This window comes from Tinamus guttatus, unplaced genomic scaffold (genome assembly GCF_059628265.1).
Source record: "Tinamus guttatus ecotype Peru unplaced genomic scaffold, ASM5962826v1 Tinamus_guttatus_pri_ptg000223l, whole genome shotgun sequence".
Lineage (NCBI taxonomy): Eukaryota > Metazoa > Chordata > Aves > Tinamiformes > Tinamidae > Tinamus > Tinamus guttatus.
The window spans coordinates 1,775,870-1,788,355 of record NW_028288757.1 but is presented as its reverse complement, the minus strand read 5'-3'; the positions used below and the strand labels follow the sequence as shown (position 1 = coordinate 1,788,355).

Sequence of the window (12,486 nt, the reverse complement as noted above, 5' to 3'; positions counted from 1 at the left end):
GGTTAGATAACACAAAAAGAAAACTGAAAAGCACATTGTCTCCCAGTCATACCCAACCCTGGATGTTAAAATTTGTGGCATAACTCTAAGGAACCTTGGCTCTGTAGCTCAACTTTCCCAACTATCAAATTGCTACAAAACACTTAAATACCCAGCACTTGCACAAATACATAACCGCAGGGCTCCATAGCTCTCAAGGGGGACCCTCTCCTCGTTTTTACTGTTTTTGCTGTTGTTTTTGCGTACTTTTCCCTCGCCTCCCCTCACGGCCGCCACCATGGCGGCCCGCGCGGCCTCTCTCCCATGATGCCCCGCGGCGGCCCTTCTCACCCCCCTCCCCCCCCGCAGGCCCCTCTCCCATGAGGCCCCGGGGCAGGGGCGGCCTTTCCCGCCGCGCCCCGCGCGCCCCTAGCAACGGCGCGGGGAGGGGCGCGTTGCTAGGGGCGGCCATGATGGCGGCGCCGAGGCCCGTGTCCCTGCTCATCCCCATCCCCATCCCCATCCCCGTCCTCATCCCCGTCCTCCTCCTCCCGCTGCTGCCGCCGCCTGCCAGCGCGGAGCCCGCGGCCCCGCCGGAGCCCCCCGCTGCCGCCCGACCGCCGCCGAGGCCAGCCCCGCTGACAGACGGTGGGTGCCTGCAACCCAAACCCCAGAGGTGCTGATAGCACCTGGTCACCGTCCCACCATCACCAGCGTCCCCATCTCAGCTTTGCGGGTGGCTCTTGTTTCCCAGCCCGGTCGCCCCTCGCCTCTATTTCGCCAGGACAGCTCTGGTTTGGCAGCTGACCCAGTACTGGCTTCCGTAGGAAAGGGGCTCCCCCCTGCAGCCTCGCAATCCCGCGCTCCCTGTTGAAAGTTGCCATGTTTACAAGGGGAGCAGAAAACTCAAATGCAAAATTCACCCCACAGAACAGTCAGAGCTTCAGAAATTCCAGGAACTGCCTGGATACGGTTCTGGTGGGCAGAGACCATTCAGCAGCTGCAGGGAGTTGTGCAACACTTGAGAGGAAAGAGATGCAGTTACAAGATTAAATATTCATGTCCAGCCTATGGAGTGCTGGTCTTCTGTGTTTGCTACAAAAGCAGCTTTAAAGAAATAGCTCTGGATATGTTGGAACATTGGGGAATGCATTAATACATCCCGGACATATTTGATGCTTATAAACTTCATTGCTGTATCAAAACTCTCCCCCAGCCCCAGCTGAAACAAACAGTATTGCTATATTAATTATGTCTTTCTCAACAGTAATGAACAACAATTTAAAACTTTCAACATTCCCCTCAGCTGACTGCTTTTTGATTTCACAGGGGACACAGGATCCCATTTATAGTGCACCTTGGAAGAGACAACTTTCAGAAACACCTTGTTTAAAAAAACATCAATTTGGACATAGGCTTTTGACCACGGTCAAACTAAGGCAAGGTGAAAGTGGGAGGTGTTCAGGTCCGAGTTGTCATGTTCCTGACTCTAATTGGAAGGTAAATCTTCCCTGCAGTTGCCAAGCTGTGTGTTTGCGATCTGCTGGTGGCGCAGTGTGATGTGAACTGCTGCTGCGACCCTGACTGCAGTGCTGCGGAGTTCAGCCTCTTTACCACATGTTCAGTTCCTGTTGTCACGTAAGTGAATAAACAGCTTTCTGAAATACAAAATCCCACCCTTTCTTGCTGCATGCATTTAGAAGGGCTCTGTCCTCTCCTCTTGAAAATTCCTAACCCATCCCTGCTGACTATACTTCTCTCTCCTACACTTGTCTCTCATGCACTAAGCAGGGAGTCCTTTGCCCTCTGCAGGTAGCAGGACAAACTGGCAGGGCAAATTGGCATCACATCCCGCTTTCCCATTCCCTCTTTCCTAAATCTGTGCTCCTTGCTTTTCCCCGTTTCACCGTCCAGCTGTATGTGGGCACTTAACTGATGATGCCTTCTCTGGAGAGAAGAATAATGTATCTTTAGACCTTTGCCAATATAATACAGTGTCTGGAGGCTAAGAAAGTACCATGGGACAATGTGACCACCCTAAGCAATTTATCAGTAACCTTTCACTGGTGTTCATTATTTCAGAGAGAAACATGATCAATCCAAGCCTGTAATGAAACACTGTGAGAGTCACTCTGATCTTAGTTTTATGAGCAAGTGTCCAACTTATCTCACTGCTGTTGTCACTTTACAGAGAGTAAAATGTAACCTAATAATCAAATCGTGCTGATAGTTACTTCTTTGCTATTTACAGTCTACCTGAAAACACTTTCACCCAGATTTCATCTTCTTACATAGAAGTTAAAGCTCATTTCAGAACCTTATTGTAGAAATCTCTTGGTGACTTCTCAGAACAATAAATAGAGCTCATCAACCTACCTTCTGCCTAAATTATACCAATCTTAAAGCTGGGTTTTATTCTCAATGCTTTGAAATTGGAATTAGCAGTGATCCTTGAGTGTCATTTCTTATTGTTCTTGCACACAATGACTATTGCTACCCATTTATAGCTATTTATATAAATCGAAAGGTCTAATCAGCACCTTCCTGAATGACAGTTTAATTGTCCCAGGTGACTATTCTGTCACTGCCAACTAGACATGCATAAGTCATCTGAATCCACTCAACTTGTCATCTTATAACTGTCAGGTTCTTCCCTTCACCACTGGCTGTCTCTTATCTCTGCACACTATTTCCCCTGCTAGATAAAGTAAAAGGAATCTTAGAGTTTTTTATTGCTTGTGACTAAGCATATGTTATAAAATGATACCAGCCTTAGAAGGCAGCCGAATTGCTATACTTATCTTAAAAAGAGAGTAACCCCATTAGAGCTTTTCTGGTTTATTATCATATTATCTGCTTTATCTCATTACATGAAGATAATTTTAAAATGATTTGATTAATACTAACTTCTAGTGGATGGTTGATTTTGCTGCTACTATTCACAGAGGTGACAGTCGTCTTTGCAGTCAGAAAGCTGCAATATATTCACTTGATGTCGAAGCAAACCCACCAGAAAGGATATTTAAATTAATTGACCACATCAATCCCAATGTTTTCTGCATTCATACTGCAAACTGTAAGTAGTTTTTCTCAATACTAAGCATTTCACTAGTATTTTTGTAAGCTCTCTAGGTACCAGAAAGATGAAAATTAAAGGTAACCAAACCTGATTATTCTAATGCTCACAGGCTGTATGTTGTAATCCTTTCGCTTGTGAAATTATGGAGTTGAAACATCTCAGATATTCCTCTTAGTCTTCTCTGTGGAAAGAATGTTGTTGGCTTTGACTAGGCTTAATTACAAATTTTAATAAAGTTTTCCTGTGCATTGGCAACTACAGAGTTAAAAAAATGACATTTTTCTCAAAAAAAGGATAAAAAAGATCTTTTTTTGGTTAAGTATTTTTTTGAAGTGGAGAAGTGATTAGTACTCTCTTCAAAATTAATTATGCAGTATTTATCTGAATGCTTAGCATGGAAATTTTACTAGTTGACTTATCTTTGTTTTGGAACATATGATGCTATTAGAAACCATGATTTTTAAGAGAAAGAGGCTTACCTCTTTCCTTAGGTTTAAGTATATGCTTTCATGACCAAGGATGGATAATAAATTATCACATAAATTATGATACCCATCCTCCTCTGTCATTTTCTGGTCTTGGATTTATTTAATTTCCCAGCTCTCCCTCCAAAATATTTCTAAATGCTGTTTCTATATCTTGTATCCTAAGTGTTATCTCATTCTTTACAATGTTTTGACAGATAAACAAGCCCTCTCCTTCGCTTCCCCCGAAACACCTACTTCTGAAAATTTTGATCAATTGCTTAAACAGTTTGGAAGTGCCACTTTCAGCACTGAGTTTGATAGCTGGAGTGTAAACCCAGATTCTCAAATTTCTTCTGATGCAAATGGAACATATAGATACGAGGTAAATAATGGTCTTTTTCCATGAGTGTTATGTTCGCCCATATCAGACCAAGCAAGTGTTTTTTTTTTGTTTTTGTTTTTTTTGCATCTGCTTTTAAGAAGCTGTATTATCTCAAACAGACAAACTTTATTTTGGTCTTGAAATAGAAATACAAGAGTAAAATGCAATGGTTTGTGTGGGCCTACTTCCAAAGTGAACTATGTTAATATCTGTGAAAAATAAGTGGCTGTTTTGTTACTGTAAACATGAAGAGAGCTGTTAGATGTGGCCTAAGAATTGACGAGCAGGGAGGTACACAATATTGAGGGATGCAGTGTAAGTAAAGGCTTCCGTTGTCCAGATTTGTTGTTAATGCAAATGCCCTAAAGCTTTCCGTGAACTGAACTGTTCCTATGTGCTTGAATATGTCCTTTTATTCTGCAGTATGGTGTCCCTATACAGACAGTGGATGCATTTGTGAGACTGCCTAGTCCCGTTGTCTCTTCCTGGTGCTCTGATGCTAATCCTGCAGGTTGGAAAACTTAAATTCTAATTTATTTAGAGGATTCTCCTGTTATTCCTGGGTCAGTAAAATAGTGTGCACACCAACTGAATTCAGCTAAAGCTTTATGAACAAATGTTTTTCCAATAGCTTGTGTTTCTGTGGGGCTTTTTAGATATACAGTAGAAGTTGTGTGCATCTAGCTCAAATATGCAGTTTTAAAAAGGTAAATCCTAATGAGTATTGTTAGTGGGCTATTCTACTGAAACAGATCTATTTGCCATAACTGCTTTAATAAAATAATACAAGGGTGACAGCATGAGGGAATACGTTATTACAATGCAAAACCTAATTGGGCAGCCTTTGTAAGATGTCCCCTTCCTACAGCAAGGTTCCTTTCACAGCCCAGCTGTAACTCAAGCCAGAGAGCCTACCCTGGGTCTGCATTTGGACTTTTCCTGCACTTTCCTAAAAATGCAGAAAGAAAAAGCTGCATCTTCCCAAACCTCTTATTAAATATGGTAGCATAAAGATCATGATAATGAGCATGGAAAAACTGAAATCTCTGTAAGAGAAAAATCTTACCAGAATTCTAATGCTAAATCTTCTTGGAGCTTTTATTACACTTGCATTTTTGGAGAGTAATATTTTGTCTTGTTGCATTTTCGGAGAAACTAAGATGATGTCATGCTGTACACAAACCTTATCTGCAAAAGAAGTTACATTTACTTTCAGTTTTGCATTTGAGGTCCTTACGTCGTTTTGGTTTCTGTTTTTCGTAATTACTATTTCGTTTCCTTCACTTTTTTCCCCCCCCCTCCAGGTTTTTTAGTAAACCAGGCTACAAAATGCAGTAGATTAGTAAGTGTGGAGAAGTGTAGCACCATTCAAGCAGTTAGCATGCTGTTCTACATTAACTCCAGCATTTTAGCAGTAAGTATGATTTGAAACCATCATATAGCTAAGAGTTGGTACTGTTGATACGTGTATATATATACATACACAAACATATATATTACGATACACAAAATGAAATAGCTTTTACTTTAGCTTTTAGTTCTTAAGGAAAACAGTGTTTGATTTGGATTCTAAGTTCAGGATTGGGGAAAAATCTTCCTATGCAAAAAGCTTTTATAAAGAAGGACTTTAAAAGTGTTTTTGCTTCCAGCTTAGATAAGAGAAGAATTTATTGCTGTCTGCTTAGCCAACAAAAATAGGGGTCTTGACGACACCTGCTCGTGTCGCTGAGCTGATCGACTTAGCGCAGCAGTTCTGTACACATGCATGTTTAAGCTCTTCCACGAGGCCTATTACCAGCATGCATAAGTCTAGGCTGTCTGGGTTTGAGGAGCTGATAAATCTTTGCACATAAGACGCTGTTGGGTTGAATCCTCTGCATACAAGCCTTAATTCTATGCATAGATTTTTAAGGGTGATATTTCACCGCAGGTGCTTCCTTCCTTACACTTCTCCCCAGTGATAGGACCTTTTGTCCTATTGAGAACTAACATGCTAGCATCCAGCCTCCTACCAGATCTACCTTCTAGCTGATTTTCAAAGCTAAACTTATCTTTACATTTCTGAACTGGAGGATGCTTTCTGTATAAATAAGTCTATTTTACATACACTCAGGAAATCAAATAACTAACCCATGCAGAATTACAATGGAGGTACATAATACCTTAACTTGATGACTTCTTCCAGAAGGATGGGCATCAACAAGAAACAGCATCTTCTTCTCCCTTAAGATGCTTTTAATTTATACATTTATTAGAATTCAGTTAATTAGCACTCCATAAGAAATGTCTTCTTAAAGGACAGTTTCAGTCTTGTGGCTCACTTACCAAACTGTAAAGCTCTTAGTGGTAGCAGGGAGTCCACTAAGTAGTTCCCACTCTCACAGGTGGGATCACTCTCCTAATCTTTAAGGACATAATTGAAAACACCCCAGGCTTATGAGCTTTAGCTTTTGATTATTCTGTAGTGGAAGGTGGAAGAACTTCTGTATCGGAAATGCTTTGAGTGTTTCTCCATGTACATAAGGTTATAGTCCTGGGAACCTGTAGAACTGCAGGAAAAGAAAAAAAAAACATGCCCCAGGATAGGCTGCAAGTGGCTGTATGGTTCTGAGTTAAGAAGTGTATTCTTCTTCCTTGCTAGAACTCCACATAACAAGTTGTGTGTGGGGTTTTTGCCAGTTACCATGCCCCAGCTTAGGAGAAGGAAGGTTCCTGTTCCACGTGCAACAGAAGTTCAGGAGAGGTTGGGTGCAAGGACTGGAGAATGGCAAACGGCCACCAGAGCTGGTCTGTAGGCAGCTCTGCTTCCCACAGGGCATGAAGCCATGACATGACTGTGTAAAAGTGAATTTGGGGCCACTGCCTGTTGGGATGGGGTGGTCACAGGGGAGAGTAGGGAGCCCCTGTAGTGCCAGCAGGTGGAGCTGCCAGCAAAAGAAATGGCAAAATTCATGAGCCTTCTCAAGGAGAGGACGGGCACAGCAATTCCTTCAGAAAATCCTGTTGTTATCAGCCCAGAGTTACTGCCAGGTTGAGCAGCTTGCATGAGGTAAAGATCCTGATAACTGCAGTACATCTGTGCTAGCTACCGTGGCCTGTGCAGGGGAGTCAGAGGTGTTGAGGGTGTGTGGCAGCCTCCCCCGAGGCACCGCAGCGGGACGCTCCACACGTGCCCGCGGGCAGGACAGGGTGCTGGGCCCCTGCCTGCCGGGCACATCCCTTCAGTGGGACGCAGCGGTGAGGCTGGGATCCCTCTGCCATTGGCCTGGCTTCCCGGTGACCTCCAGAGACAAACCCCACACCCTCAGCACGGGTAACAGACTGGGGAGGAGCTGTGAGCATTCCCATCTCAAAACGGCGTGTTCTCCTGAAGGACAAGGTCTGTGTAAGCACTTCTAGCCACACAGCTGGCTCTGACTGCTGAGCTGCACCTCAAGCTGTTAGGTCAGATGTTGATATAAATACAGGACAGTGTGTGCCAGGCTTTATCTGCAGCTTTGCTACTGTTTGATTTTTTTTTTTTTTTTTTTTTAGGTACCTAAATCAAGTCAGATGGTGAGTATCCTTCTGTTTTACTTGGATGGTAAAATTCTCACTCCTTTATAAGCAGTGGGAATATTTTGCTGACTTTACCACAACTGGGACTTTGTCCTTGCTCTTTAAATGAAAACATTAAACAGCAAACAGAGCACTCACATGTGCTAGAACCCAACGGCCACATACTTAGATACTTAGGAACTCTAGGATAATACGCTACCTGCTGAAATATGTCTGATGCATCACCTCCAGTTATAACTCTCTTTTAGCTGACATTTGTTACTTAAAATAGATCCTTCAGCAACACACGTAGTAATGCAGCTGTTAAAGGATTGTTGCTTGCTGCTTCTGTGGAAGAAAACCTTGAAGTAGCTCTTCCCTGTGTGTCTTAATACACATACCAAGGAATAAAGGAGGTGCTGGTAGCACCTAGCAAGTATAGGTGTGTCCAGGAAACAAACATGCTTACTTAAAAGAGAAAAAAAAAACACAAAAAACAGTTTTAAACTTATAAAATACTTTATAAAATACAGTATAAGCTATATAAAATACAATAGCTAGACTTGTTTCATAGATAAAAAAGTACTTGTCTATCCTTTAAAGTTCACAAACATAATACTACACAAAATGGCAAAAATAATTACACACGATAATCAGAAATGGCATGAATTTGTTTTTCAGGTTAATATTACTGTCCAGTCCATAGTTGTTCAGTCTCTGAATGGAATACGGACCTTACTCGACAGTAATGAGGTCCTGCGGCTCCCTGCAATTTTGGATGAGCTGTGCATAAACATAGTTCTTGGGGTAGGTATAACCATTCCTTTTGCTCCTCACGGTGGATGGAAGACACGTATACATCAAACCATTTCTGATTCACCATTTAGAGAGACTCAAGAAAGACTTTGCCCAGTTTCCATACATTGTGACATTACTAAAGTAAATGCAACAGGAGAAACTGCCTTTGGGGTGAAAGAGAGCATAGCCTTTTGCAACAAATATATGTAATATATATAGAGAGGAGATGAAATCAATTTCTGTTACTAATATGTGTATCTGACATCACAGTTTCCTCCTATTCTCTGGCCTCATCCTTGTCATACTGCAAATGAGGACATAGTACATCTACAGGGTAGCAGAGTGGATTTTAAGCAAGCAAGCACCTTGTATACTTTTTAATTCCCTTATGCTAGTTTCATAATTGCATGTATTTGTTTTAATGTTTTTTTTTCAGGTGAGTTATCATATTACATACACAGAAGCAGGAGAAATAATAGAAGCAGCTGCTTCTTTTGTCTTGGGGGCAATTACCAAAGAAACACTTTCAATACAGCAGAGCTTTGAAATCAGCTTTACTCAGGTAACTGCTCCAGATGTTACGGACGACTTGTTGAAAGACATTTAATTACAGAACTTATTAAACTTGAATCAGAACAATTGTAGCAGCAAGGTAAAGTGTAATTTGCACTGGCTACACAAATGAGGCAGCATTTCAGGATTGTGCACTAAGGGCCTCCAAAGTGTTTTTCTCATTTAGAAGAGGCAGCTTGTGACCATGCACAATGTACGCAGCGAGAGCAAAGCCTGATCCCAAGGTTAGAGAACTGTTACAATCTTACAGAGAAGTCTTACTATTATTATTGTTCAAGGCTGTTAATAATCCTAAAATAGCTGAATTATTTTATGTTTTCCGATTGTTTCAGTGCAGGATGAAAACTAAGATGTAAACTTGTATTACAGGTAAATACAAAGCCGGTTCCTCTCAGCGGTAACCCTGGTTATGTCGTTGGACTGCCTGTAAGAGCAGGCTTCAGGCCACAGGGATATCCTTTACTTGTTGAAATTTGCAGTTTGCAGCAGGGTTGAAGCACCTTTTAAGCACAAAGCAAGTCCTTTGAAAAGAGACCATCATAGCAAAAAGTAGACTGAGGGATCTTGCACTGTTTGGCACATCTTCACAGTCCCTTTCTAGTGTGGCATCTATAGCATGTATCTGTTCTTTAGGCAAAGGGTGCTTTTGGGCTGCATTTCAGAAACAGCAAATCACAGAATTGTTAAGATTGGAAGGGAATGGCTCAGTCTTGCCGTAATCTCATGGGACCTTTTAGAAGAGGTAGGTTTGGACCTTCATTGTACACTCCAGTAGTGCTCTACTTTCTAAGAGAGCAATCTTGAGCTATTACAATGTTTTTCAGATCTATTTTAACTATATGACTAAGGATTCTTTCTTTATAGCATATATCAAGCATTGAAGTTGCCCTTAACTGTATATTACATCTGGCATCATGCAGAGCACTGACAAATATGGTCAACTTACCATTCTGCAAAGTACCTCCAATCAGGACTGTCTGGCAGCAGCAGGAGCCAGAACTCCTGTGTTATTTGGTTATAACATGATATCAGGCTGTAAATTAAGGTAAGAGGAAATCTCTTCTTTCTTGATTAGTGCTTTTAACACAATGACTACTCTTTCCCTTAGAATCTGCTCAGATTCTGGGACATTCATACAGCTGTAGCAACATCAGGAGTGGAGTATTTAATTACAAGAGCTGTCTTTAATTAACAGTGCTCTTTCCAAGAGAAGGACTGTGTACATTAGTGATTGTAGCCAGAAGGCTTCAACAGTGTGTGAGAGCAAGGAGAAATTACTATTGTGCCAAACCAAAGTCTTTTTTTTTTTTTTTTTTTTTTTTGTTCTCTTTTTCCTGGAAGAATCACTGCAGCTATGGAATGCCAGGTCCTGGCTCTGACCCTCCTAGATCTACTGAAGGGACAAAACTTTCCCGACTACGTGGCCTCATTTGGAAATTCTCAAGCCCAGGATGTGCTTGACTGGGTGCCGATAACTCATCTCCACATCTCTGACCAGGTGAAGTTTGCCCTGCTCCTGCCCCCGTTAGCGCTCTCAAGGTCCTCTCTTGCCCGAGATCTGTGCCTGTACTGATTCCCCTCTTCTCCAGAAAATACAGAAATAAACTGGGGGAAAGTCCTCCTGGAATATCCAAAACAAGGAGATACAATTGCTGCAAGGAGAAAATTTACTTTTAATCAGGGCGGTATCCAAACACCTCAGTTACAGAGCAGAGCAACACATTAGGAATGAAGCAACACCCCCAGCTTAGAGTCTTGCTCTGCAGCTGGGATGAAGTACAACTGGTGAGGCTGACTCACTGAGAGTAACAAAATCAGTGTTTCTGCTTGATGCTATAATATCATTAAAACTGGGGGTTCAGAATTCTGTCCTGGTGGAATTAAGGGTTTTGTACTGCCCTAGCAGCATTACTAAAACAAGTTATTTTTGACAGAAGCCTTCCTGTTTGCACGCTGAAAAGAACCATCTCAGCAATATCACAAAAAGCCGAAGTCCAATCAAGTTAATATCCAAATGTATCCTGCACTGCTGAGGTAGAATAGTCATGCCTGAAGTTAACCGAGTCAGTTTGTCACCTTTGAAAGCGCACAGAATTTCTTCAAAACTGGGGGAAAACTCTAGGAATTCAGCTAAGAGAGGGCTGCGAGCCCAGGCAGCAGCCCGGAGCACAGGCACCGCCAGCTGCTCTGGTGAGGGAGTTTTCTGGGGCTATTCTGCCAGTTTTATATGATAAATAATGTGGTTACCTCTGTACAACAATGAAAAAATTTATAATGTTTTTCAGAGCTCATGCCAAATACCAGTATCACTTGAAATAGAAGTGCAGTGGACTAAATACGGCTCGCTAGTCAATCCCCAAGCCAGAATAGTGAATGTTACAGCAACTGTCACTACTGCCACACTGAACCAGGTAGGTCATTAAATTGTAGGATTGAAGATGAAAGGAAGGGTTTGTTTTACTTAGGGATCAACTGTACGATAGCAGTCCAGTTAATCACGTTAGATAAGTAAATCACTTTAGGTAAGACTCTGTTAGAATGTATTGCATCCAGTTTTTGTTCCAACTCAAACATAACTGGGCTGCTTGCCAAAATACACTTCTCATAAAAGTTATACATCATTCATAAAAAGAAATGTTGAACTGCTAAGAAAAAAATATGAAACTGCTAAGAAAAAAATATACAAACGACAGCTGAATATTTAAACCTATTGCAAAAGAAAAAGCAGTGAAAGAGAAGACTGAAACTAACGCTCGGGTGCTTTCATTGCAGCTGCCCTCCGGAAGAGAAAGGATTGTTCCTATAACAAGTTCTGTTGTTTTCACTGACATTTCTTCACCTGCAGAGCCAGGCTATAAAGCTCGGCCCACCATTAATGTCAAATTACCCTTTGATTTTTTCTTTCCATTTGTCTAAGGTAAATATGCATCAAAAAATCATTATTTCTGTTTTCTCTGACTTTGATCATGTTTCCTAAAGAAGCAGGGTTTATCCACTTAGGCAGTGGGTTTCTTGTAAGCTATAGATACAGTGAGAGTCAATAGTGGCCAAGGGAGAAAGGCTTCAGGTTCTCACAGATCTGGGGTGGGGAGCTCCAAATTATACTCCTACTGAAGGCAAAAAAGCAGCAGGATGAACTGTACATCTGTGCGTCCTGCCATCCACAAGGATCCTGAACTGGCTCTGCAGGAAGGGAAGGGGACGGATCATCAGGGCACAGCCTACGGCTCCCTAGGAAATCAGGCTGCGTCATCCCTGCTGGTCATGAATAAATTGTTAATTAATCACGTGCTATTCAATAAGACCTCAGCTTTATCTATTTTAATAGATGAGTAAGGCACGTATTTCCAGCCATTTTCCCCAAACCACTAATTAATTAACTATTAAATTTTTTAAGAGAAAGGTAAGTGATGCTTATAGAAGAGCTCAATGACCCTTCCAGCTGACTGACTGAAAGCGACTGCAGAAGTTCCCTACAGTCGACACATTTTAAAATTCCCCGCTCAGCGAAACTTGCTCTTCAACTAAAAATACTCTCACCACAGGGACCTTCTGGTACCTGGAAAAGTGCACGTTGTGTTCAAACACCAGCCTGCTCCTTTAGAATATGCTGTCAAACGGTTCTTCTGGAATCTTAACTATTCCCAGCAGTCCACTCACCTACATCTGTT

The 12,486-nt window shown here is 41.8% G+C and overlaps 1 protein-coding gene across 1 annotated transcript; it reads left to right on the top strand.

The window, feature by feature from the left end:
• Positions 1-449: 449 nt before the first annotated feature.
• Positions 450-12,257, top strand: TCTN1 (tectonic family member 1). Its single transcript, XM_088525144.1, has 14 exons — positions 450-627; positions 1,497-1,617; positions 2,925-3,055; positions 3,741-3,907; positions 4,331-4,418; positions 5,212-5,321; positions 8,126-8,251; positions 8,679-8,804; positions 9,185-9,267; positions 9,720-9,860; positions 10,157-10,313; positions 11,101-11,226; positions 11,588-11,732; positions 12,219-12,257. Exons 1-13 carry the CDS (start codon positions 450-452, stop codon positions 11,729-11,731), a joined length of 1,698 nt encoding a protein of 565 aa, XP_088381270.1. The 3' UTR covers position 11,732; positions 12,219-12,257.
• Positions 12,258-12,486: the final 229 nt, after the last annotated feature.